This window comes from Dermacentor andersoni, chromosome 5 (assembly GCF_023375885.2).
Source record: "Dermacentor andersoni chromosome 5, qqDerAnde1_hic_scaffold, whole genome shotgun sequence".
Taxonomy (NCBI): Eukaryota; Metazoa; Arthropoda; class Arachnida; order Ixodida; family Ixodidae; genus Dermacentor; species Dermacentor andersoni.
In genome coordinates, this window is record NC_092818.1 from 165,307,987 (window position 1) to 165,329,778 (window position 21,792).

At 43.0% G+C, this 21,792-nt stretch overlaps 1 protein-coding gene across 1 annotated transcript in view; it reads left to right on the forward strand.

Moving 5' to 3' along the window:
- Cbl (E3 ubiquitin-protein ligase CBL) overlaps positions 1 to 21,792 on the forward strand; it is a 57,259-nt gene that overhangs the window by 9,517 nt on the left and 25,950 nt on the right. The window contains exons 2-6 of the mRNA XM_050179144.3: positions 107 to 253; positions 12,125 to 12,256; positions 13,078 to 13,215; positions 17,927 to 18,146; positions 18,685 to 18,852. Coding sequence (XP_050035101.2) covers positions 107 to 253; positions 12,125 to 12,256; positions 13,078 to 13,215; positions 17,927 to 18,146; positions 18,685 to 18,852 — 805 coding nt within the window. The remainder of the gene's footprint in view (positions 1 to 106; positions 254 to 12,124; positions 12,257 to 13,077; positions 13,216 to 17,926; positions 18,147 to 18,684; positions 18,853 to 21,792) is intronic.

Sequence of the window (21,792 nt, forward strand, 5' to 3'; positions counted from 1 at the left end):
GATTCACATTATAGGCATGTTTAATTATAGAGGGGGAGGGGTGCAATTAGGAGATGTGTATGCACATGAAACTAATAATTACCTATTTTCTCTTTTTCCTGTGCAGGACTGTCGTAGCGTGGCGGGTTTTTCGACAAACGCTTCACGAAGTCCATCCCATCAGTTCAGGGCTTGAAGCAATGGCACTCAAGTCCACCATCGACCTCACATGCAATGACTATATTTCAAATTTCGAGTTTGATGTGTTCACAAGGCGAGTAAGATTCAGTATTTTGTTATGTTTCTTGAATGGTGAGGCTGGTATCCAATGTGCAAGTAGCCATGAAGCTATGAAGCAAACTCATGTGAGTTATGCGGGCTGCGAACTTTGCAGTTAAATATTTTGTCCTGGTCTGGTGATTGAAGCCTTGAAACCCCAATATTCTGAGACACTCACTCTACTAATGTTGATGTCCTTTATATCTTCATGCTACTTTCAGGAGGATGTTGATTTCCTCCATTATTCCTCCACCATGATTCTCCCTGTAGAACTCTTTTACTGCATATTCAGTGTTCTTTGTTCTTGTGCATCTAAATTCTGACCTGCTATGGTAGGCAGTGGCTATGGTGCCCTACTGCTAAGTATGAGATTTAAAGCTTGACTCCCAGCTGCGGCAGCCTTTTTCCGATTGGTTTGGACTACTAAAATGCTGGTGTACTATCTAAAGAATTTCAGGTGTCAAAGGTAACCTGCAGTTCACCATTGCGGTGCCTGTATGTTGGTTTGGCACATTAAACCACATGAGTCAATCAACCCAGGCACGTACCCAGAGGGAGGCCCGCCCCCCCCCCCCCCCCTTGAAATTAAGTGGCATACCGCCCCCTCCCCGCCCATGCCACCACTCCTTACACACATTCCTCAAGCGCTGCGAAAGCAATCTTAGACTTCGCAGCTATCCGATTATCAACATTTTGCTGCCTTTTTCACTCCTTTTGGATGGCGGTAGTTATTGGCACCTCCTGGGGTATGAAGGCCAGTTTTCTCATCTATTTGGAGCCCGCGCGATTAACTTGAGCTGCTTTCAGTTGTCACCATCTATTGCAATGATCATGTGCATTGCTGTTGCTTTGTTAGTTCAACCTTCTTTGTTTAGACTGATCCAGGGACCAGGACAAGGATTCAATTCAGAGTCAGCTGGTCTGTATGCTCGTGGAATGACTTGCGGCCAGAGACAACGTCTTTGCGTTTAACTTTTAATTTTGTTTCATCATCTCCTCGAGTGACAGCTGGCTGGGACGCTGGCAGATCCTCGGAACCATATATCCCCGATATAGGCTAGATAAGGTGGAAAATAACGTAATGCTAAACAACGTCCCTCCTCAAACCCTGCAATAACCGTTAAACGCATCAGCAATATGAATGTCGTTTGTTAACTCATCTGGTTCTTCCCTAATTGTACAGCACTTTTCATGCAAAGTTGGCAACTGGAAACAAGAGTCGCAAGTTGACAAATTAAGCGATCTAGTAAGGCAGAGAGTAGAGGTAACAACTAAACAGGAAGGAAAAGTGAAAATTCACAAATTTAACCATTTTTTGTGAAAGTATTTATGGATCAACATTTCTTCAATTAAAGAAAAAGAGAAAATGCCGCCGAAAGTGGAGAACAATTTCGTGCGTTTTGAATGATGCTTCTACAGTTATCAGTCGAGCTGCCTGACATAGCCACTTCTCTGTTGTGGTTATGTGCGTGTTTCTTTAACCTTCCGTGGTGGGCGCAGTCCGTCTAGAACTGCAGCATCCTGCACTCTATGCGGTTGTACTCTGGCGGCCACACATCGTTACGCAACTTCCCAAATCACAATATGAGTCGGTTTTGGCACTTGGTAGAGCAGTAAATCAGGAATCTAAAAGAACTGTGATTGTTCTGCAAATATACATTTCTCTATATTTATTCCAGAGGTAATTAAAGAAACACTACTAGAAATCTTTATTTTACACTTTCACTTGTTTACTTGTTCTTGGCAGTGTTATTCCTGTGCTTTTCTGTACGAGTCCATTTGATGTGGTTCCTTGTTGGTCAAGCAAAGGGGAGGTCTATCTCACAGAAGTACCTGTAAGATACACCCTACTTAATTTCTCTTTTGCGGGTTTACACGTCTTTATGGCGAACGGTGGGCATTATTCGCATTTGTGCTAGTAAAGGTATCCCCCCCTCATTTGCATAAAAAAGTTACCTTGGGTTGCTCCCCCCCACCCCCCACCCCCACCGAAAAAATATCCTGGGGCCTGAATCAGTCAGTCAATTTTCTATGGCATGCGTGTATGTATGTGCTGAATTCTGCTTCGATGCTGTGTACCCGGCTGTTGGCGCTGCATACGACGTGGTCCTGCACAATCAAAACTACATACATTGCCAGGTCGGTAGAGCATAGCTGTTGATCATCTGGGAGTAATGCTTCGTGTCACCTTCTTTTGTTGTCCTGTGCATGCTAAATTTAGCACTTAGCTAGAATGAATAAGAAGGCTAAGTAAAATGAATTGATTAAGCTAAGTCCTATAACTTTTTCACAAAAGATATATTTTTGCTTTTGTAATAATGAAGGTGCCAATTTTAGATACATTTGAAAGTGTTCCTACACATGACAGCATGAGACTAGTCATTGAGTACCATTGCACATAAAAGATATTGCAGAAACTTCCACAATGCCACATTGTTTCTTTACTTCTATGTGTTGTCACATGGGCACATCTATATTGAAAGAGAGCAGCGGTGCAATATGTTTTAGGTGATAACTGATGTTAGAAGGCATCACTGAAGCATTGAAATTGGCTTATTTCAAAACTTTATTGCCAATGTTTTCTGTCGTGGTTCTTTCAACACTTTAATAGAGATGTGCAAATGTGCGAAAAATTTGTGAAACGGAACCACATACGAATTGAATAGCACTGTAAATGAATTAAGTCAAACATTGAATTGTACTCTTCCATACCTGTCAAGTCTCCCAAGCTTGCCATGTACTAGTACAAGGGCTTTAACTACATGGTTGTCAGCTGAGGGAAGTATCTGCTGGAAATAGGACTTTCCAATTTTTATGTGTGAAGACTGCCATTGTTCTGGTCTCACAAAAAATAAGTCAGTCATTGTAGCTGAACTATATTGACATAATATCATGGAGTTGTAAAGTGACTAGTGCATTTATTTCAGCCACAGAGCGTAGAGAATTTTAGTATGCCATGCTATTGCCATTGAATCAGCTGTGGCCCTCGCCGAATGCAGTAGACAGGTGGCCTAGGACATGGACTCCAAAATCTTTGGTGTTACATAATGCCTGCACCAGCACATACATTGATGATCTTAGAAGCCACGCCCAATATCGCACATCTCTGCACCAACTCTCAATAATGATGACCATCCTGATAACAATATCCTTCCTTACCATCTTCATTATTTATGATGATTACAATTATTTAGCATTATTTATGATGGTAGCTTAAGGAAAGTTTCACATGTGGTAAACAATAAATAAACATAATTAAACCACTTTGGTTCTTTAAGTAAATGGTGTGGTGCACTGCTCACTTTTTTCTTTTTGTTTAATTTCATAATTGTTTCCACCCCTTTTGACAAATTTCTCTAATTCTCAGGTTTGGAACTTTGCGGGTATGCTTTTCAAACAGTTTTTGGATAATGCACGCCCATTTTTTGTCATTACACTGCACAACAGAAAGCATGGTTTACAAAAAGCACAAATACAGCATTAAGAATGCATAAACATTTTGTTTGTATATGGAGGTTTATTCGGAACAAACATGGTCATGCATTATCTGGATAAAGATCAGCAAGATGGTCTTGTAGGCAATATAATGGCATCTGCATGTGGCAATAGAGGCTAAATCAAAAAATGTTGTCTGGGACAATGCTGGAATTATAAAAGCAAAAGATTTTTTTTTCTTTCTGTAATTATAACGTATGACATCGTTAGCATTTCAGCAAGTTCTTTGACTATGTATATTTCCTATTTATTCCGGAGAGAACACATATTCAGCATCAGTAAATAGTACCAAACAAAGCTCACACCTGAGTGCCCTGCCTGAGTGAAATTCATGGGAATGATTCAGCAGTGTAGCCGTAAAAGGGGCTGCTCTCTACTGTGTAACTCCATGTTTCATGTCCGCTGTAATTGAGATGACAGTTATCACATTTTTGTTTCAGTTTCATATTTGATCCTGCATCTTTGGTGACATGATTAATTCAAATCATATTCGAAATATGCTCAAACCTCGCTATAATAAAATTCCACCTTTCACAAAAATACCTTTGTTATATCTTATATTCATTATAAACATATATGTTACATGCTGATATCATCGAAAAAATGTTTTACATTTACTTCGCTATATTCAATAATTCGATCATTTGTTTATTCAAGTTCACTATATTGAGGTACGACTGTATAGTGTCTCAATATGCAAATGTCAAGTACGTATATGATTTAAAGACTAAATTAAATATTTGATTTGTTGTTTAGAAGTTTTGTATATTTAAACCCCCCCCCCCCCCCTGCATTTCTTTTACTCCCAAGCTTGAGCTGCTTCCTTTTCTACCAATTTGTTGTTAAAGTATCTTTGAAAATCAGTCTTGCAAGGTGTTTTGATTTGCCCACCATAACCATAGCATGCTCGTCGATTTACTTTGTATGAAATTCAGGCATTATTTTATGGTTTACGGTCCTTTCTTCTTCATGCGTCAAAAAATAGTAGCTAAACATGCTTAAGCCTTTTTTTTTAAGAGCAATTCTTAGTTATGTTTTTGATGTTCCATATGAATATAACGAACAGGTCATACGACTAGTAAGTTTTCTCATAGACAATAATTTGGCATAACAGAAAATGTGGTGTAGGTTTTCGCTGATTTTTCTGAAAGAACGGAGTTGAAGAGCTATTGTGAGTAAGATAGTGACATTAAGGAACTTTCTGCTCTTAAGAACTTCAAAGGACGGAGTCGCTTAGAAGCGACTGCAGGAAGTGCACCAGGAAGTGGGCGTTCGTTGGAGCAGGATGTTGTCTCATGATAGCACGGCGTCTCAACTAAACTCGAGCCAAGCATGTTGTACGCAGAAGCACTTTCTTTTCAAGCCAGGCGTGTACTGTTAAAAGATGAAAAAACCTTGCTTCATTTTCGTTTGTGTTCCTCCTGAAGGAGGCTGTCATGCGGCAAAAATAACCTTAAGAATCGTTTTATTTTATTTATTTTATATTATTGCACCCTCAAGACCGAAGTATTACAGAGGGGAGTGGGTAAAAAACATACACAAGTAAATAAACAAATCAGCAAGAAATGGTTAGTTATTACAGCAAAATTTATTAGTTTATTGTATCCGGGAGTGATGATGTCTGATAAGGTCGAACAAAACTTTGAGTTGTCCTTGATTGCGACAACTGCACCGGGAAGGTGGTTCCTTTCCTGAGAGGTCCTAGGAATAAAGGATTCATAACAGGTTCTGGTGTAGCATTGAATGATTCCAACCTTATAGCTATGATCAATGCGAGAGGAAATGTAGGTAGGAGATAATATAAGATTATCGCGCAGGTAGGAATTGTGGAAATATAGTTTATGAAATAAAGCAAGGTGAAAGCACTTACACCAGGCTGAGAGAGGAGCAAGCAGCAAAGAGTTTTTTATGGCAGTTATGCTTGATTTGCGGCTGTAATTGCTATGAATGAAACATGCGGCATTGTTTTCGATTAGTTCAAGTGATTGAATAAGGGTTTCGAGGCGTGGGTCCCAGATGGATGAGGTGTACTCCATTTTACTCCTAATAAGCGTTTTGTATAGGATTAATTTTAATGATGTAGGAGCAGAAGAAAAATTTTGGTGAAGATAACCTAGCATGCGATTAGTATTATTATGTTGTCGATGTGCAACGACCAGGAGAGTGACGAGGTTATGTGGATGCCTAGGTATTTATAGGAGGTTACGACCTCTAGGGTAGTATCATTAAGGTGATAGTTCGGCGGAGGAATATTGCTGCGAGTTACACCCATACATTTACATTTAGTTACGTTAAGTTGCATTAACCATATGTGACACCAGTTAGAGATAGCGTTTATATTGTCTTGTAAGGATTTGTTATCAGATTTGTCCGAGATTTCACGGAGGATAACACAGTCATCTGCGAAAAGGTAAATATTAGAACAAATGTCATTGGGTAAATTGTTAATGTAAGAGGGCCTATAACTGATCCTTGGGGCACACCAGAGTCTACAGGATTAGATGGGGACATATGATTGTTTGACACAACATACTGTGACCGATTAAGGAGAAAATGCTCAAGCCATGCAAACAGGTTAGGATCAAGATTAAGTTTACTAAGTTTAAATATAAGCAATTTATGACACACCTTGTCGAAGGCTTTGGCGAAATCAAAGAAAACACAGTCTGCGAATGAACCTTTGTTGAGAATAAGATGAAGGCTGTCAGTAAAAGAAAGAAGTTGAGTTTCACAAGACAAGTTTTTTTTTGAAACCATGTTGTGCTTTTGTGAAAAATGAATTATTGTCTAAGTGCTTTGCTAAATGTGAGTACAAAATATGTTCAAGAACCTTGCAAGGAATGCTAGTGAGGAAAATTATGCTTGTGTACAGCAAACAATGTGGATTGTAAAAGTGTGAGCGAGCAATAAAATAACTGTTTAGATAAGTAACAAATTTAGGAAAGCAGCATGCACTTATTTTTTGGCTGTCTCATACTATCTTTTTTTTTTTTCTTTAAAGGTAAGAAATTCACCAAAGTATTTGAAAGTGGTATTTGTTTACCTAGGGCTGTTGTTGAGAAAAAAATATTTACGGAATCAGAAGGTTTTCTGCTACTAGTTTATTGGGCCTGTGAAGATAAGAGTTTCTAATGAATAGACACTTAAATGGACTTTCGGTAAATGGAGTTGTCTTCATCCACCCATTTTCATTGTTGCCTTGGTGAAAACAAGTGCACTTGTAGAGGCAGCATACTGTGTTCAACCATTGTTGATCACTACCACTGGTGTACTAGGTGATGGCAAGCAGCCCTTTGTTTGTTTGAGGCTTTATTAAATACTTTTCATTTTTCTTTTTATTTCTTAAAATGCCCTAATTTACATAAAGTTCCTTGTGTATGCCCTTGTGATACAATTTGTGTGTGGAAAGTTAATTCTAACTTCTTTCCAAATTTTTCAGTAATAACTTAAGGCATAGCAGTTGACATTGCCTTTCAAATGTCTTTTTAGAAATGTGGTTACTTCATCTGGGGGTGTTTTTAAAAATGTCATCTTTTTCTGGTATGCCAGCAAATGCAGTATAATGATAATTTGATATTGTTACCATGCATGGCCAGAGATGAAGCTGAGGACAGTACGGAAGATGAAGATGTTCAGTGATGTCGCACAGACTGACTTCCACCTTGTGTTACTTGTATGCTAGGAGACGTGTTGTCAATACCCTGTGAATATATTTTAGACCTCCCTGCTCCCCATAACTTTTTGGTGGAGGCGCCGGGTAACAGTTAGTGAAAAAACAATAACTTCATCGAGGTAGCGCAGGCAGATTGACCACTTAAAGCCGTGAAGGAGTGCATCCATCATACAGTCAATGTAGCTGGGGCATTACATAACCCGAATGGCATCTCTTTAAACTGATAGAGGCCATCAGGTGTAATAAAAGCGGTCTTTTCACGGTCCATGTCCTCATCTGCAATCTGCCAGTACCCGGAGCGAAGGTCTGTCGAAGAAAAATATTTTGCACCTTGTAAACAATCGAGGGCGTCATCTATCTGTGGAAGTGGATACACGTCTTTTTTTGTTGCTTTGTTGAGATAGCGATAGTTGACAGAGAAGTTCTAGTTGTGATCCTTCTTTCTCACAAGCATAACCGAGGAAGCCCAAGGGCCAGAAGAAGGCTCAGTGATATCTCTGGCAAGCACCTTGTCGACTTCCTTCTGTATGACTTGGCACTCAGTAGGGGAGGTGCGGTAGGGCCGTCAGTGAATCGGGCGGGCGTCACCAGTGTGTATCCGATGTTTCACAATGGACATTTGGGCCAGTGGCCAGTCATTGAGATCGAAAATGTCCTGGTACGAGGTTAGAGGGCAGTGAAGTACATCCACATGGTGGGCTGGAAAGTCAGAAGCGATCATTGTCGTAAAAGGTTCTAATACTTTGGTTGTAGGGCCCGAACCAGCATAGGTAGGTGACGCAGTATCACCAGTTGAGGCAGAACTATGGTAGTTGGAAACCAGGGCCATTGTTGCAAGAGATATACCGTGAGGTAGCACTTGAGGGCAGAGGATGAAATTCACCACAGGAAGTCTGGAAGCATTGTCTTTTACGCGGACGATTATGTGGGGAAATGTGACGTTCCGCGACAGAAGGACAGTGGCTTTGGGCGACACAATGTAATCGCCGTCACTGACATGCAGATCGGGTGAAACAGCAGTATAGGTCATGGCTCATTGAGGTAGGCGAACATAATCGGTGGAACATAGTCGACTCGGCATAGGATCAGGAAGGTCAGTGACATATGGCTGGGCGAGTTGGACGACATGCCTAAAGTATCCTACTGGACACATTGGTCGGTGGGCTCTACAACTTCAAGAGTACTCATACACAGTTGTGTATAAGAGTGGCTGATTGCATGAAGGTGCTTATTGCTTCTCGGGCCATTCATTAGACCCACCAGAGCTTCCCAATAACTGCAAGTCTACCTGCGTGCTGTCACTTCCTGCATTTCAGAACATCGGAGATGAGCAACGCCGTGACCTCTACTTGCGAGACCATTCTGCGGCTGACTTCCGAGAACCCTTCCCCTTCTCTGCATACGTTTTTGCTCCAGGATGGTGTCTTGTACAGCTAGAACATGCACCCTGACGGTCGTGAACTGCTTTTGGCTATTCCCACACATATGTGTCAAACTGTCCTCACGCAATGATATGATGTTCCTACCGTGGGTTACCTTAGGGTCTCTAGGACGTATGACCGTGTTTGGTATCGCTTCTTTTGGCTCAGTATTTACCATTACGTCGGCCGTTACATCGCTTCCTGTGAGCAGTGCCAGCACCACAAGAAACCTGCAGTACTTCCAGCTGGCCATGTTCAACCCCTTACCGTACCATCGGAGCCATTCTTTTGGGTTGGTCTTGACCTTATTGGCTCTTTGCCTGAGGAAATAAGTGGATAGCAGTCGCTACTGGCTACACGACTCGGTACGCGATCACTCGGGCTCACCAACGTCGCCAACTTCCTACTAGAAGACGTTATACTTCACCATGGCGTGGCTCGACAGCTCCTAACAGACCGGGGCCACTATTTCATATCAAAGGTTGTCCGAGACCTCTTGCCACTCCTGTGCTAAAAAACACAAGTTGACAACGGCGTACCACCATCAGGCCAACAGCCTCACAGAGGCTCCTAATAGAACAGAGACATGCTTGCTATGTATATTTCTGCCGACCATCATGACTGTGATGCCGCTCTGTCTTCGTAACATTTGCCTATAACTCATCCCGACATGACTGTGCGAGCTTTTATTTGTTTTATCTCTTGTAAGGAAGAAATCCCATTGTGCAATTTGACACACTCCTTCCCACTATTCTTGACACATCGTCAGAATACGCCCGTGACGCCATCTTCAGAGCTGTAGAGGCACGCCAAATTGCACACCTGTGCCTTACCGCTTTGCAGGAAAACCAACAACGCTTCTATGATGCCCGCCACCATGACGCCCACTTCAACCCTGGTGATATTGTCTTCTTTGGACACCATCACGGCTAGTTCGCTTTTGTGAAAAGTTGATTTCACCTTACTCTGGCCTGCACCATGTCATGCATCGAGTGACCAGCGTCACATATGAAAAATCGCGCCTCTCGATTCCACCATGTTTCGACTTTCCATCAAAAAGAAAGGGAAAGAGAAAAGCAGAAGGCAGGGAGGTTAACCAGAATAACGTCCGGTAGGCTACTCTACACCCGGGGAATAGGAAAGGTAAAACAAAGATGACAGGGAGAGAGAGAGGAGGGAGGGAAAGAAAAAAATTGGCGGCAAGCTTGCTGATGGGTGTGGTCTTATAGAAATTGCATTAATAGTCACACATGTTCACACAAGCCCGTCGTCCTCGACAAGAAGCACAAAAGCGCCTTAACCGCTTTATGGGCCGACGAGCGATGGGGGCAGTGTTTCTGCAGCACCTGGACAGAAAGCGGCTGATTGTCGAGTTTTTGGAGAGCATTGACAAGTTCTTGTTTTTCTGGGGCATATGGTGGACAGTGGCACAGCAGGTGGTCGATATTTTCTTCGTTGCCGCAGACCTCGCATGCTGCACTGTAGGTCACTCCAATTAATGCAGAGTATGCCTTTGTGAAGGCAACTTCTAATGAAAGGCGACAGAGAAGTGTAGCTTCACATCGAGGAAGTCTGAGTGAAGGTCGGAGTTGCAGTGAGGGGTTTAATCGATGCTGTCGTGTAAGTCGCAAGTTTGGCGAGTTCCTCTCTGTGAGCGAGAAACTGCATGCCAGGTGTCGAAGCTGCCTTGCGGCGTCTGTCCTCGAAAGCGGAATTGGAATGCTGTGCTCTTTTTGATGTGCTGTGCGAGCAGTGTTAGCAGAAGAATCATTGCCACTGATTCCACAATGGCCAGGCACCCACTGAAAAACAACCTCGTGACCTTCTTGTCGGACGTGATGGTGAAGTTTCACGATTTCGTATGTCTATTGGTCATGACATCCACGTCAGAGAACTGACTGCATGCACTGTAATGCCGGTTTTGAATCACGGAACACAGCCCATTTTCTAGGTCTTTCAGAATCAATGCCAGTGCATGATGCAGAGCCGTTGGTTCTGCCGCCGTTGAGGTCGTGACATGCGGTGTCTTGAACCGCAGTGTTATTCCTTGCGTTGGTATAACCACTGCACCACCAGAACTGGACAACGTAGTCGATCCATCGGTATAGATGTGCATCATGCAAAAGAAGTAAGCTCAGCTGTTTTTAGAGCAGGGGCTGGTAGATCTGTCTTCTTCTGTAGTCCTGGAATCATTATATGTACTTGTGGACGGCTCAAACACCATGGAGGAAACACTGGCTTGGCTGCAGGTGCGTACGCTGAATTAAACGACACACGATGTGCACTGACAGTAGCGCTAAATGTCAAGCAGGGCCTTGCAGCAGTGAGGCTCGCCAGGAGGTGGGAAGGGATCCTAGCATAATGTCTGAGATGTGTACGCATTGTCTCAATGGTAACATGCGTCTTGATTGGGTAATCTTGCACAATGGCAATGGTTTCAGCCATTGATGCACTGCGTGGTAAGCCAAGACATATCTTAAGGGCTTGGACTTGAATTCTCTGAGTCGTATGCAGGTTAGTCTTGTAGGTGTTGGATATTGCATGCAGGCTGTACCACAGGAATCCAACTAACAACGGCGTGTACAGCTGTAACATAGCGTGTATAGATACTCCCCAACTTTTTCCTGCAAGGAACCTGAACAGGTGACAGATAGCAGTTAGCTGCTTTTTCACATAATTCACATGCAGAGTCCAAGACAGGTCTCTATCAATCACGACTCCCAAGAACCTGTGACTTCTGCTGTATAGTATAAGTTGTCCATTAATAGATACGCCGTAAGCAGATATTGGCTTCCTCGTGAATGCCACCTTTGTGCACTTTCCGCATGAAATTTCAAGTCCTTGTTGACGAAGGTAGCAAGATGTTATTGTGGCTGCCTTCTAAAACCTTCCATCAATGTCGTCCACGTCACCTGCCTCAAGTGATACCACTCAGACAATCTAGCAAGCACCAAGATGGCACCTTCGCCACCTGGGGTCATGTTACCGATTGCTGCCAGAGACGATGCTGAGGACAGTACAGAAGATGATGACGCTCGCTAGAGTTTTGCGGACTGTCTTGCATCTTGTATGCCTTGTATGCCAGTGGACGCGTTGTAAATACTCTGTAAATATATTTTAAACCTCTCTTCTCCACATCACAATATACATGCTAATTTCTGTACACATGGCATAAGAATACTCTTACACTAAAGTGAGAGTTTGATGAGGAAGTGTTCTTTTGTAATATTTATACTGCAGTGCTTCAAGTGCTTAAAATACTGTCTTATCATTTCAGGTTATTTCAGCCCTGGTCAACACTTCTTAGAAATTGGCAAATCCTCGCAGTTACCCACCCTGGCTACGTTGCCTTCCTTACATATGATGAGGTCAAGGCACGTCTGTACAAATACATTAACAAGCCAGGAAGGTGAGCAATTGAACCTCTTATATCAGAAGAATGATTACATTGCTTAATTTGTGCCTTCAGTGCGTACCTTGTACATTTGATGAAAGGGAAAAAAAAATTGTCATCCACTTGCTGATTTGCTAGGTCTTGTACACTGGAATCTCGATAAACAGAAATCACTTAGTCGGAACTACCACTTAAACAGAACACTATCCTCATGGTTGGTTGGTTCTGTACTCATGCATTTGTATTCAGCTATGTCTCTTAGTAAATGGAACACCTGACAAACAGTACCAATTTACCTGGTCCCTTGAGGTTCCCTTCAGTGAGAGTTTACTGCATATTTGTAACCGAGTAAATTATGTATTTCAACAGGCAGTGACAAATCTGATTGGGCACTGTCCAATAGATGGCACAAATTTAGGTTGTGTCTTCCGTGCCACATGTCTGTGCAATGGTTGGTCAGTACATATTTTCACATAATCTTGCAAAATGACATGAACATGTTAATTGTCACTTTTGTTTGCATGCTTTACCAGAAACAGGGTTCTTTGCCCATTTAAGCAAAGTATTTGCACATATACTTGTTAGGAACTGATTTATGAGCTCACACAGTATCAGTCTACTTGGTTGTGCATGGTGAGTCTACTTGTAGCTTGGTTGGGAGCAAAAAGAAGCTTGTTGACATCTCATTGACATTCCATTGAAGCCATTTACCTTATGTTTTGATTTCTGGTCTGCTCATTCCTGTGTTATAGCTGTCTTTGTGGTTTTGTTATTAATATCATACTTCAAATGATCATTGGCCTCTGATGTGCAGCTTTTACTCTTTGTGCATACAGCTATGTATTCCGGCTAAGCTGCACAAGGCTGGGCCAGTGGGCCATTGGCTACGTGACAGCTGAAGGAAACATCTTGCAGACCATTCCACAAAACAAGTCCCTATGCCAAGCACTTCTTGATGGCTATCGGGAAGGATTGTAAGTGACTCTTCATTGCCAAATTTGTGCGACGTCATGGTTCTTCTCTTTTGTGCACATAGCTCATACAAGAAATACACAAGTCTATTCACCTCTTACAGCTACAATGTCTAGCAGGTTGCTTGAAATGTGCCGTGCTTTCTTAGCTTTAGTATTGTGTGCTTTACGCATACTGCTTAGCCCCCATCACCTCCAGATTTTTTTTTTTTTTTAATCTAAAAATAAGGTGTAATAAGATTCACTGAGCAGTGACACACCGTATACATGAACATGGCTTAAGATGGCATGACGTACAGTACAGTCGAATTCGGTTAATCCAACCTTGACGGTACCATCAGAATCGATCCAGTTAGCCAATGGATTGAATTAAAACAAGAGGCAAAAGAAATGTCCAAACATGTCACTGAGTTTGCAATATTTGCCCATTTCTAATGTGTCCCCAAAAATAATGTACACTTTTATGGTTTCAAAGCAGAATACCGTCACGTAGTAGTGAAGGCAAAAAACACAGTAGCAATACTGTGAATGAGAAAACTAGCTTTTATTGGGCGGACCTGTGCCCACAAAAACAGGCTACACTTAAAGCACAACGATAGTGGTGGTCACAGACAGCCATCATCGAAAACTGATCTGCAGGGCAAGCACGTCTGCTTTTATGCATGAGTCATCGAAGGTTCCGGAATAGTCGCTGGTATCCGCATGGCCTCCAGAAAGTTCTACACAATTCACGTCATGCATACTAGCAATCAGATTACACAAAGTTCACTGGCAACAGACAGATGATAGAACCCTCAATAACATTCGAGAAATTTCCGATACATGCAGGTGTGTCATATGCTCAGCGATAACATTTCTTAGACAGTGAAACGCGGTTAGCCAATAAAGATAAACACGGACTTGTGTCAATGCCCCCCTCTTAAAAAGCATCGTCCCGGTGCTGCAAACATAACAGGCAAGCAAAAAACAAAAGCACAGCTAGTAGAAGAATAACAAGAAAAGAAAGTAACAAAGCAACGAAGAAACAAATCCCAGAGTTTGATAGTGCTGGAGAATGGCTTAAAGGGACACTAAAGGCAAATACCAAGTCGACATCACTTATTTCGTGCCAAGAAAAAACTTAGTTTATGAGAAAATTGCATCTGAAGGGTCCGAATACATTTATCGCAATCGCCATCCAAAAGGGGAGTGGTGACATTGCATACGCCATCACCACCTTTTGCTGCCGTCGGGGAGTAAAACGGTGCCCAACAGACAGCGGTAGCAAGCCAAGACAGAGCGGGGGATTTGCCACGGCAGCTGCTTTTTGTTCAAGTGGTGTAGATTGTTCGGGCATCCCGCAACATCACACGTTTATTCTCTGCTACTTGCGGTTTGTGCGAGTTTCGCGAGCCAGCAAAACCAGTGCAGCACCGCACGAAAATGAAACCTTTCGACCGCCCGCGTCGTCGTCAAGGGCAATTTCAATTAGTTCTTTTTTCTAAAGATAGCGTAGAATTGGACAAGTACCATTTTATTTCGTCTTATAATACAATACAAGGATGTTTTTTGCAACGAGTGGCTGAGTACTACAGACAGAATTTCACTTAGGAGTGCTTTCGTCATCAAACAATTACTTGAATGTCCCGGGGGAGTCTCTAATCATATCCTGCATTTACCTCAATTTCTCGATTATTAAGGCTCTGTTCGCAATAATATTGACGCCATAGACATCCTCAAGCATTACTGTATCACTTTAGCTTGACTTAATATTTTCATTAATGTTTGCCGTAGAACATGGACTATTTCAGGTTGCAAGCAGCGCCACTGTAGTTGCGAAATACCATCTGGCACGACCTCATAGTTCAGTGTGCCCATGGGTCAGATAATCTTGTAGGGTCGAAATTGTTTCTCACTGAGTTTTCGTCGGGGTATCAGGGTCCTAACCCAAACACAGTTGCCAGGCTGGTATTCCACATAGCATCGAAGATTGTGATGCCATCTGTTGGACCTCTGCTGGTGCTTGATGTGCAAGTGGGCGAGATGTCGGGCTTCTTCGGCGCTCTGGAGATAGGCAGCGACGTCAACATTTTCTTCATCGGTGATGTGCTGCAGCGTGGCATCGAGAGTCGTCAGGTTCATTCTGTAAACCAGCTTGAACGGCGTGATCTGTGTTATTTCTTGCGCTGCCGTGTTGTAAGCAAAGGTGATATAGGGACGCACAACACCCGCGTCTTGTGTTCGACGTCAACGTACATCGCTAACATGTCAGCGAGCGTCTTGTTCAGTCATTCCGTTAGGCCATTCATCTGTGGCTGGTAGGCAGCGGTCCTCTGGTGACTTGTCAGGCTATACTGCAGGATGGCTTGAGTAAGCTGAGCAGTAAAAGACAGTAACGAGGACTCTGTCAGTAACGAGGACTTCTCTCGTACCATGTCGCAGCAGGATGTTCTCGATGAAAAATGTGGCTACACGGCCGCTCTACCTTTAGGCACAGCTTTCATTTTTGCATAGCGAGTAAGGTAGTCTATGGCCACGACGATCCACTTGTTTCCAGATGTTGACGTCGGAAAGGGCCCCAGCAAATCCATCTCGATCTACTGAAATGGTCTGCGAAGAGGCTCGATCGGCTGTAGTAATCTCGCCAGCCTTGTCAGGGGTGTATTGTGCAGCTGGCAGTCTCGACATGTATTGACACAATGGGCGACGTCGATAGTCAGGTGCAGCCAATAGTACTTCTCTTGTATTCTTGTGAGCGTACAGGAAAACCTGAGGTGCCTGGATATCTTATTATCATGCAGGGTGTGCAGGTCTTCTGATCGGAGTGCTGTGGGCGCGATGAGAAGGTAGTTTGCACGGGCTGGCGAAAAGTTCTTCTTTACCAGGACGACCTTCCATAAGAAAAGTGAACCCAATCCCTGCCTAAATACCACCCTTGGGGCAACGTTGGTCTTGCCTTGCAAGTACTCAGCAAGGCTGAGTACTTGCAAGGCATTAACATTAACAGTGCTGCAAAAAAAAAAAGAGAAAAAAATGAAGGTGGGGCCTGTGACATATGCGTCACGCGATCCTCAAGGTCCGGTATAGGAGAACGCAGAGAAGGAATTTCGATTGCGGAGGCTAGCGGAGAGAGTGTCTCACTATGCAGTGGAGCTCTCCTCCTGAAGTCATGGGCTCGCGGCACTGAAGTATTTCTATCTCGGCTATTAGTGAGCCGATTTGAAAACTTTTTGTGGCAGAACACTCGTTAGAGGACATGTAACAACTTTCAGCATATATACAATATTTGCTCTGGGGCCTGGTGAGGGGCCCTAGCTTTAGCTCGTGTGCTCCTTATAAACACATGTAAAAAAAGAATTCGTCTTTCTCGGTGACCACTGCACTAAACTTGACAAGGTTTGTTGCATTTAAAAGAAAAACTTCAAATCTTTTGACTGTTGGCTTTGAATTTTTTATTTAGGTCATTAATTTTTTACCAAGAATTGGGCGGGCGGGCGGGCGGGCGGGCGGACGGACTTTAATATAACAAGTGTTACAGTAATAAGAAATTACCATTTTTAAAACCTAGTGTAATAAATTTTAGAATGAAATTGAGAAAGGTATGTCACAGTAGCTGAGCTCATTCTCGAGAATATGAAAGCTGTGATCCCTTTTCTCAGGAATTTTGTTTTGAACGAATCATTACTGCATGGAACTCTCAGGCAGCATAGTATTTTACCTGTATAAGGGTCGTGTAGTTTTCATTGGTGTGTTAACATGACCAAGCATGTGTCGCAGAACTTGGTGCTCCTTTCACGAGCATAGAACACGAGGTGCAACGTCAACCAAGGGCGTTTTTGTGCTAGGAAAATTGGGTTACCCATGTTTCTTTAAACGGATGTGTATTTGTACTCTTATAACTTGAAGGCAAACACAAGATTTCAGCTCTTGTGATTTGTTTTCTTGTAGATATATATAAATATTAGGGAAGTGAAAGCCCTTTGCAACCTGCTGATAAATTCACCATCTGTTCCTCACCTTCACGGGCCCTATGGATGAATGGCGAATGTAGACTATAAAATAATGTCCCAAAGAACCTACATTATTTAAAACTCATATTTGACAGCTTTAGAGACAATTTTAGAGATGTTGCAGCGCAATATAGCTAAAATTTTGGGACAACTTTGTCTCGGTTTTGGTGACATGTGAGCGTCCAGTCACAGTGAATGTTACTGAAACAGTCTCGACATGTACAGTCACAGCATAAAAATAACACGCGAGTCTCAATGGGTAATGTCAGCTGGAGGAAGGCAAGCAAGAATGTAGCTGGGACAGTCACCTTTGAACCATGCTGCAACCTCGTTTTGTGTTGTTGCTGGCTTTCCTGTCAATTCTTCCTCCTTTTCTTAGCTATGTCAAATTCGACCATTTTCAATGTCCTAGCTATATGGAAAATTTCCGTGTAGAACAATCTAGATTCAGGATCTCTTCTGCTTGTTTTGAGTTTTGATAACATGAGGGGCTAGAGCAAGGTTGTTTCGATGTGTTTTGCAGTGTGAAAGATGCAGTGGAATTCCACCTCTTTCTGTGTCTTTCAAATCTAATTATTGTAGTTCAATTTGGTTCTGCAGTTCCCCAGTAAAAGCCCTCCTGCATTTCAACTTCGCATGCATTTGAACAGGGAGCATATGGGCTAACACTTCCTCCTAAACTGCTTTGTGGCAGCACACTTGACAGCCTTGGCATTTTAATGCAGCTACCTCTACCCAGACGGGCGCAACGTCAACCCCGACCTGAGTTGGGCTGTCCAGGCGACACCCGAAGACCACATCAAGGTGACGCAGGAACAATATGAGCTTTACTGTGAGATGGGCTCCACCTTCCAGCTGTGCAAGATCTGTGCCGAGAACGATAAGGACATTCGCATTGAGCCCTGTGGGCATTTGCTCTGCACACCATGCCTAACCTCCTGGCAGGTGAGCCTCCCTTTATTGCTGCATCTTGCTTCGTTCTTTTCTGAACACTGCTGTGTTAAATGATAGAAAAAACATTCATGTGAAGGGACGCTTAGGTCAGGCATTAAATCAGGGTATTGCGGCAATTTCCCATATTTTTTTGTAGCTGCAGCCTACCCCTCCGTGTAACCTGCATTACCTGTCACTACTGTCAGAAAAGGTTGAAAAATCGACGCACGTATTTTGTGTAAGTTGCCTCGTGCAGCATTGTTCAAGCTTTTGTAAAAGCACTCTGGCACAATTTCAGGCACAAGGCAAAGCTCCAGGAATAATTTTGTTTTATGTATGTTTGGTCACTGCTGTTTTCACTGTCTCTCCACATAGAAACAATGTGTGGGTTCATGGTTATGTGAATTACATTGCTGTAAAGCAGCATGTGAGGCTAACATACGCTTGTACAACTTTTGCCCATGCTGTGTATGTAAATTTTCAGGATGTTTGGTGTAGATCCAGAACAAACATGTGTGCCTTTTTGTTGTTTGCACGGTGTGCATTCCAGGATTCAGAAGGCCAAGGCTGCCCCTTCTGCCGAGCTGAGATCAAGGGAACCGAGCAGGTAGTGGTGGATCCCTTTGACCCGACGGGCCGGACAGTACGCAAGACTGACCTTCAGAACTACAACCACCCCAACAGCCTGGTTGACCTCGACGACGACGAGCCGTTCGAGGTAAAAGAACTGCTCACTATAGCCTCGTGACCCCCTGCACCACTGCTCCCTTTCCCCAATCCCCTTTCATTGTTTGTTGCGACTGTGTGCTGCCGGATGGTTGCTGCTTTCCCCGCTGACATCAGGTGCGTCTTTTGATGGGGTGAAGGAACTGTGCATCAACGCCTGTGTTCAGTGTTTACGGGCCACCCTTTTGAGGCAAAGGGACCCCTTCCTCAGCATAAGAGAACTGCTCACCACATTATTATTCACTGACTGGCTGCTTTTTCACTTATTATCCTGTGTGGTTAGCACCTCATGTCTGCAAGCTCATGTTGCCGACCAGGTACACACATCCTCCTCTGCCGTCGTCAACCGTGTGCGTGTTACACCATATTTGGGTCGCCCCCTTCTAAGCCTGCCTGCCCGCTCCAGTGTGTGTATGTGAGATGTGTGCACAATGACTCGTGTCCAATGTTTCATCCCCAAGACGACGACAGACAGTCCAGATGCCAAAGAGCTGTCAGCCAGGACACCTTTGATGCTGTAGAGAATGTGCAGTAGTCACAATGTGTGTGTCACAATGCTGCACTCTTTTGTCAGCTTCATTTCTTTTTCTTTTTTCTTGAAATCTTTTCATTTCCCTCTTTGGTTATTTTATGCAGCACTCATGCATGTTACATGGTTTGGATACCTGGGTTAGTACACCAGCGGGGGTAGTGGCTTTGTTTGAATTAGCATTGCTGTATTAGTTACGAGTGTGTTTATAGTGAAAACACACATAAACTGTAGACTGACAGAGCTTAAAGAGAGCTTGAACTTCAAATTTTTTTATAGTCTTTTACTTGCTTAAACAATGTTCATCTCAACCAAGACAAAAAATCTCTATTAAGCTTGCAGCACTTAAGGAACTACATGCACCTGCCTGATCCCACCTTTGTCTGCTTGCTGGGGTGCCTCTATTGCCTTTTTTTTTATGTTCTCTTGTGAAAAATATTTTAGCATGTGCATTATGCTAGTATTTCTTGTGTATTTATTTTACATTGCTTCTGATTTTGTTTTGTGCTTGCCGATGCAAGAGACCCATCTAAAGAGTGCAATTTGTTTTCTTGAAGTGCATATTGCAAGCTTTAAGTGTGTTCTTGGTCAGCATGCCCTACTGACGTGTATGCGTACTGATGTGTATGCCTGCTGTGTGCTCTCAAGGACACTTGCACAAGTTGCACGAGCAGTTATACAAGTGTGGGACATTACATTTTCTGCTGGTGGTGTTCTCTGTTGCTACTCTGCATCACTAAGCTTGCCTTGTAACTTGGAGAAATGTGCTGCTGAAGATGAATTCTTATGACACACCAAATCATCAATTCTATCTGCAAAATTTGGTATCATGAGTCTCAGTGTATCAGATTACACCACGAGCAGCTAGTGTGCGATGATACTATTATGCACAGAGTGATTCAGTGCCACTGCTATCATGTGCCCATTATCAAACTAACATCTGCAGTTTGGCCTGTGACTTCAATCCATCATAATGGAAGGGGGCCATTAAAGAAAAATAAAATTGCAATAAGGTCAGTTAGCATAAACGCAGCCTTCATAGGCCAAAAAGTACACTGGGGCAACAGGCACGTAGTAACGCTAAGTAAAAATTCTGCACGGCTTTCCCACGACATTATAGGTTCTGACTCCATCTACTTTAGGCTGGTTAACTGTTCATCAAATAAGCAAGAGTACATCGCATTTTAAACATAAGCAGGCACTTCATTTTAGAACTTTAGAAACATTTCCTGTAAAATAACAGCCAAAATATACAAAGCTGCTATGAAATCCACGTCACATGGACGTCATGCAAATTAGGTTATGCAGCTCAATATGAGCAGGAATGTTGGCATTCACTTTCTCCAGTAACAATCAGTATACCACTCAATCGTAACAATCACTACAAAGGAATCCCATATAGGTTCCTCGAAATAAAACCTCGCAGTTGAAGAAAAATTCGTCCTGGTCTGGGACTCAAACCCGAGATCACCACCTTTCCGAGGCAGCCGCTCTACCATCTGAACTAACCAGGCGGCTAACAGATGGCAGGGCAAAGTCGAACTTATCAACAACTCGAAGCAAAGGCAAGAGTTTGACATAATAGTTCTGCAGAAACCCGCAAGGTCGAGCAAATTAATTAATAAAGGGAAAATGAGACATCGAGTTGTTGATAAGTTCGACTTTGCCCTGCCATCTGTTAGCCGCCTGGTTAGTTCAGATGGTAGAGCGGCTGCCTCAGAAAGGTGGCGATCCCGGGTTTGAGTCCCAGACCAGGACAAATTTTTATTCAACTGTGAGGCTTTTCTTTCGAGGAACCCGCATGGGTTTCCTTTCTAGCAATTGTTACGATCGGTTAGATGTCTCATTTTCCCGTTATGAAAGAGAATTTGTCTAGACGAGTAAGCCAGTTATATTTGCTCATTTCTTTGATGTTATGGTGGAGGTAAACTTTTTTCAACACTGGCATCTCTCAAGAACTTTGTATTGGAGCACGGAGGGCTGGTGCAGTTTGGTTCTTGGGCAGTGCTTGTACAGTATTCTTGGGTTAGTGCCGGCTAATAGCGTCTGCTATGCAGCAGTTAATAGATGAGTCGCAGTTCGAGTTGAACTGGTCAGTCTAGAAGATTCACATATTCTACTGATCATTTTGCCCCAACCTGCTCAGTTGCCTTTCTCGCTCGCTTGTTCTGCTGTTGATACACGAATTCAACCATAAGTTTTAACCCTTTGGTCATGTGCATTTACCCAATTTGTGGTTGTTCCAGCCGGGAGCATTTTCGCACATTTATATGCCATTCAGAGAATGCGCTAGTGTAAACAAACGCATGCTAAGTGATTTATTTCAGAAAAGATATTTATTCCTGAGGCTCTCAATGGTACTTGAGCACAGTGTGCTAGCAATTGAAGCACCCTCCTTAGAGG